The sequence below is a fragment of the Octodon degus genome, unplaced genomic scaffold, assembly GCF_000260255.1.
Source record: "Octodon degus isolate 3935 unplaced genomic scaffold, OctDeg1.0 scaffold00214, whole genome shotgun sequence".
Taxonomy (NCBI): Eukaryota; Metazoa; Chordata; class Mammalia; order Rodentia; family Octodontidae; genus Octodon; species Octodon degus.
Window position 1 is genome coordinate 2,914,366 of NW_004524790.1, and position 5,869 is coordinate 2,920,234.

The 5,869-nt window shown below is 33.7% G+C and overlaps 1 protein-coding gene across 1 annotated transcript in view; it reads right to left on the minus strand.

Annotated features, from left to right (window-relative positions):
• The window catches only part of LOC101582276 (vomeronasal type-2 receptor 116-like), a 33,844-nt gene extending 28,570 nt beyond the window's left edge, over positions 1-5,274 (minus strand). Inside the window, exons 1-2 of the mRNA XM_004644958.1 lie at positions 4,990-5,274; positions 3,692-4,498 (exon numbers count right to left, since the gene is read on the minus strand). Of these exons, the coding sequence (XP_004645015.1) occupies positions 3,692-4,498; positions 4,990-5,274 (1,092 nt within the window). The remainder of the gene's footprint in view (positions 1-3,691; positions 4,499-4,989) is intronic.
• Between the last annotated feature and the right edge of the window lie 595 nt (positions 5,275-5,869).

A 5,869-nucleotide genomic window follows, 5' to 3' on the forward strand; every position in this document is an offset into this window, starting at 1 on the left:
CTCACTACTAGATCAGAATCATAGTGATCCGCTTGTTTAGAGCCTCCCAAGAGCTGGGATTACAGGTTCATGCCACTGTGCCCAGTCTCAATCGCCTTCTCAGCATGCCTGGGGCAGGGTCTGTACAGTAGGCCTCAGGATTGAATCCCTGGCCCCTGTGCCTGCTTGCAGAAGCTTTAATCCATTGAGTTATTTGGCCAGCCCTCCTTTTCAGTTTTATAACTTTCTTTTCACAACTGTTGTATAGTCATATTTGGTAATCAGAACGACCATTTTGAAGATAATTATATGCAATTTAACAAGGGCTAGTCCTAATTTTATGATTAGAGATAAAGTTAAGGTAAGTAAAATAATTTGGTTGTCAGTATATTGGATTGATCATTGACCTGAGTATATTATTGCAAGAATAATTGATGTTGAATTACTGATGCAGTTACTTTTATTAAGAAATATTTTCTAGCACCTTCTGATGATCACAGGTTTGCTTTATTTGTTAGAATAAGGATAATAGCTAGTATACTTACTTCTAAGCCTACACATATTAACCCTCAATGAGAGCTAATTAAAGTAATGTGCCTTTGATTAATGTGGCATGAATAATTGTTTTTAAAATGATGTTAATTAGTATGAGAAGGGTTTAAAACAAACATTTTCAGGGTATGGGCCTGATAGCTTATTTATCTGCCCTTACTTATAGAATATAGCGTGGAGGTATCACAGAGAAGTTTGAGTTCTTTGGAGTAGCTTTGATCCCTGTTTTTCTAGAAACAAGAAGACTTAAACCTCTATAATTTACTATATCAAAGTAAATCTTTTTCAGATATATTTCTAGGATGTATTTTGGGGGGATGCTGCATATGAAAAGAGGTATTGAAATATATCATATACAGAGAGCGAGAGTTAAAGAATTTTTTTCATAGATGAGTTGATCAAAGCGAAATTGTTGATATGACCCCTCCAACTCAGGAATAAGGTAGTCATTGCAAGTGTTTTATTTGTGAAATGTATTTAACATATTTTTGGAATTATAATGTTTGGTATAGATTTGAGGAAAATGTTTCCAGAACATTTATTTTTAAAATATTTATATATTCAGCTATGAAAAATAGTGCGAATGGCCCTGCAGCATATTCAACGTTAAAGCCTGAAACTAATTCTGATTCTCCTTCAGATTGAAAGGAACTCAGTTTGTTTCTGCTAAAGTAGATATGAATCATATTTTAGCTAAGGGTCAGGTAGGTAAAATGATTTCAGATTTTTGGGGGATGGTTATTAGGGTTGATAGACTGAATATTCCATTTAGGAGAAGAATAGATAATAGAATAATGGCTAAGGTAACTTCGGATGAGATAGTTTGAGCTACAGCTCATAATGCTAAAAAATGCATATTTAGAATTTGATATTCATCCATATCACATGAAAGAATATACAGCATGGCTTGATATAGCTGGCCCTCTTTTGAATTCTGATTTTTTAGTGAAACTTTGTATCATTCCTAATGCTTTAAACTATTTTTTATTCTCTTTAAAAGTAAAAATTAAATAAAAGAAAAGCTGTTAGATTAAAAAAAAATCACCTATAAGGATTATTTTATCAGAATTATGACAAGTTATTCAACACAAATCATCTCATCAAAAAGAGATTGGAGTGAATTATTTGAATCCCTGAAACAAAACAACTTCCTTCCAGATAGATGAATTCTTAATAATTATCTTTCAAAATTAATGGAGAAATATGTTACCTCTATAACAAAAAGCAGTAAAAAAAACTGTGATTACAAGAACTCTACTACCAGTACTGAAAGATATTTTAATAAGATAAAAATGGCCACAATTCCAAGAATAATACAAAGGAACCACCACACAGGCAAAAAGTAGGTTATCAATAGCAGGAAAATAACCTACCAAATATTAACTAATGCATATCTGTTATAACCATTAGTGTGCATGGCTTGAATTTATGAATCAAAATAAGCATACTGGCAAAGTGGATCAAGATAAAAAAATTAACAATGTGCTATATGTAAGAAACACTTTTAATTCAGAAAGAAATTCAGAGATTGAAAGTGAAAGGATGGAAAACTACACTCATGTGATGGCATCCCAGAAAAAGGCCAAGAGTTGCTCTTTTGTTACCAGACAAATTGAATTTCAAACCAAGAACAATCCAAAGAGGTAAAAGTCACTAGTACTTGTTATGAGAAAACTGCAAAAGGAAAAGATAAAAACCACAAATATATATGCAAATAATGTGGGAGTACCAACTAGAAAATGTAAATGTTAATAGATATGAAAATTCAAATCAGCAATAAGACTAAGGTAGTAGGGGACTTAACACTACATTGTCACAAAGAGATAGATCTACTATCTATAAAACAACTTCAAAGAAAAAAACTAAAGCAAGCTTTTGAACAAATAGAATTAGCAGAGCCTTACAGAATCTTCCAGCTAAAGTCAGAGTAAATATTCTCTGCTGTACATGGGAGATTCTCTAAAATATATCATATACTAACTAACACATAGATTACGCTTAAGTAAATGCAATACAATTGAAATTATCCCACTGTTGATGGGCATGTAGACTGGTATATCTACTGCTGAAACCAGTGCTCATATTCCCCAAAAATCTTGGATTAGGAGTCCTATTTGACCCAAAAATGCCAGTTCTGGGTATTTTTTCAGAAAAACTGGAAACATCATTCCATAGTAATATATGGGCATCCATGTTGGTAGCAGCACAATTCCTCATACATAAACCTTGGAAACAAACCAAATGTCCATTATCCGAGGAATGGAAAAAAGATATGGTATTTTATATGGAGTTTTACTCAGCTACAAAGAAAGACAAGCTTAAGGCTTTTATAGGCAACTGGATGGAATGAGAAACCATACTCATAAGTGAAATGAATCAGACTAGCCTGTCTAAACATCATATAGTCACCCTACTGTAAAAAACTGAAAGAGTAAATAAATCCAAAAGGTACAAGACATACTGAGAAAGGGAAAATAACTTTCTTTTAGTAACTAAATGAAGTAACAACTGGAATTGGAAAAATGAGAAAATAAGGAAAGAAGGAAGAGAAACATATATACGATTGTTATTATTTTGTTTGGTGAAATTTTGTATGATTTCCAATTGTTTTTACTGTTTTTTTATCTGCTTAAAATAAAAAGTAAATTGAATAAAAAGATGTTAGACAAAAAACAGGCCACCTATACATAAAGTGTTAGAAGAATTATGGTAGATAACACAAAACAGCAAGACAAAAAGATATATAAATATATATATATATATATATATATATATATATATATATATATATTAAGCTAAGATAAGAGTTCTACTAATTTTTTGTTTATTGAAAGAATCAGTTAATGTTTATTTACTCAGTTGTTTGATCAATTTGGAATGCCTATATCTGCTAATCTGAACAATTGCTTTAAAGATAAAAATATGCAATTAACAACTATAATTAATTTCTTGTCATCATCTTTTGAAATTTTGTACCATTTTTGTTATTATTTTATTGTTTAAAAGTTTTAAAAATTAGAATGAAAAGAATTACAGTAAGTTTAATATATAGTGCTATATATTTCATGGAACTCGTTCTAATATTCATGTATGATATACAGAGAATAAATTGAGAGGCAACTCAATGACACTGCCTGACATTCAAGAGAAGAAACATTACCTTCCACGGAGGAAACATCATCACTTGTCTATTTCTCATTGCTGGAATTTCTACTTCTTCCAAAAGCATGGCATGAAGGGCAAGGGCCACAGCATACACAGCATTATATATATTGTAGCTCCAGTCATTCATGGCTGTTTCAAAACGATTCAGAGTCAACTGAACCAGAGAGGCATTAGGGGTACAGTTCTTCAAGGCACAGTCAGACTCAGAGAATGAGCAATCAAAATTCTTGGACCAATACATAAAGAGGTAAGTGTCTTCTGGGTACTTGAAAGGGGTAGCTGCCTGGACAAAAGTTTTGAAACCTGAAATTTCTGCTTGATGGTGTGAAAGAACAAGAATCCCATGGAATGGGTCAAGTATGAAATTTCTCCCAGTCATATCAGCATGCCATCGTGAGTTTGTCACCCAAACTTTCCATATCACTAAACTTTGTGCTATGTTGTAGTTTACATCATTTGCACTATCAGTATCATAGTAAATGACCACCACATTGACTGATGATGTTTCTGAAGTCAAAATATCATGTTTCTGTGTGACTGAGATATATGACACAGCCACAGTTGACAACATTTTTACAAAGGCCACACAAATTCTGTTTCTGTCCATCTCAACTCTTATATCTGAGAGAAACTGAAGACCCTTATGGCCTTCTGTGATGAGCAGCCCCACCCAGGTCCAGTGGAAATGAAGCATCAAGGACACCATGGCAAGGGCCAAATAAGTGTCCTTTGGGGCCACTTGATGGAGAGAAGGATACTGTCCCCTGTCCATAAGGGTAGAATCAAACGAGCCAAAGGTAACCTTGAGGAAAAAAATAAAACTTTGTAATATAATGAAGCGTTGTTGGAATACACCATAGTTGAATGGAAGCATAATTAGTAACAATTAGCAATTTTACAAGGAGACAAATGTTGTGATTTTTCTTTCTAATCATCTCACTCCTTAAATACATTAATAAAATGCAATGTACTCAGATATACTCAGACACCTTGGACATTTTGTTTTCTTCCTCCAATGAATAAAATAAATTGTGGATTACCATGTATCTATGCACAGAATCTAGTGCTTTAAATACGTTCAATGATGCTAATTCCAACTTTATTTATTTATTTATTTATTTATTTATTTAGCAGTACTGGGAATTGAACTCAGGACCTTGTGCTTGCCAAACAAGCACTTATTCTACTCAGCTATATTCCTTGTTCCCCAACCTCATTTTTAAATCTTTATGTTCCTTGTAGTTTAAGCATTATGGATGTGCTTCCATCATTTCCTGTACCATCAACCCTCACCTGTGGAAATCTGTAGAGCTCCAGCAGTGGTCCAATCTGAGCTGAGGTTCCCCATGGTACTTCTGTCAGGACTGCTGCACACTTGCTTTCTGCCCCACACATGTAATTAGGGATCTCATGTTGTCCTGTGAGCAAAATGAAGGAATTCTCTAGTATCCTCCAATGACTGTAAATGAAATTGTGGAACTCATAGCCCAGAGTAATGTTGGGCAGAAGATGAGGATTCCTGTTGATCTCTTCTATGGCAAAAATGAAGGCCAGGTAGTTCTGGTAGTTGTTAGGCATTAGCCTGCAGACAGAACAGAAGTCCCCAGGGAAAAGACTCAATCAATGATTGCCTCCTATGATATGAATGCTGGGGTTTCTCACTAACACATATCATTAGAACCTGCACATGTGTGTCATCATATTGGAAGATTAATTTTTAAAGTTAATTATAATTATGGGCATCATGGGGGTAAATTTCTCATGAAGATATTAGTGACATTATGGGATTGAAGAGTTGCTTCACAGTTCGGGTTTTTTGAGGACACTTATAAGACTGTAACACATAAACTAAATAACAGATTCTTTATTGATATTCCTCAGCCTGTGTAACTATTAAAAGTAAATGATTACTGGGGCCGGGGAGATGGCTCAGTGGAATATGCACTTCCCTGGCAAGTGCAAGGGCCTGAGTTCAATCCCTAGTTCCGCAAAAAAAGAAAAAAATGTAAGTGATTACTAATTTTGACACCTAGCTTTTGATCTATGTTTATGCAATGGGCTGAGAAAAGCAAACTTATAAGTACAAATAAACTGTGAATAAATTTAATTTGTCTTTGGAAGACCAGGCTCCTATGAAGTTTTAAAAGTTATAGTTGATGCAACTGAATTAATT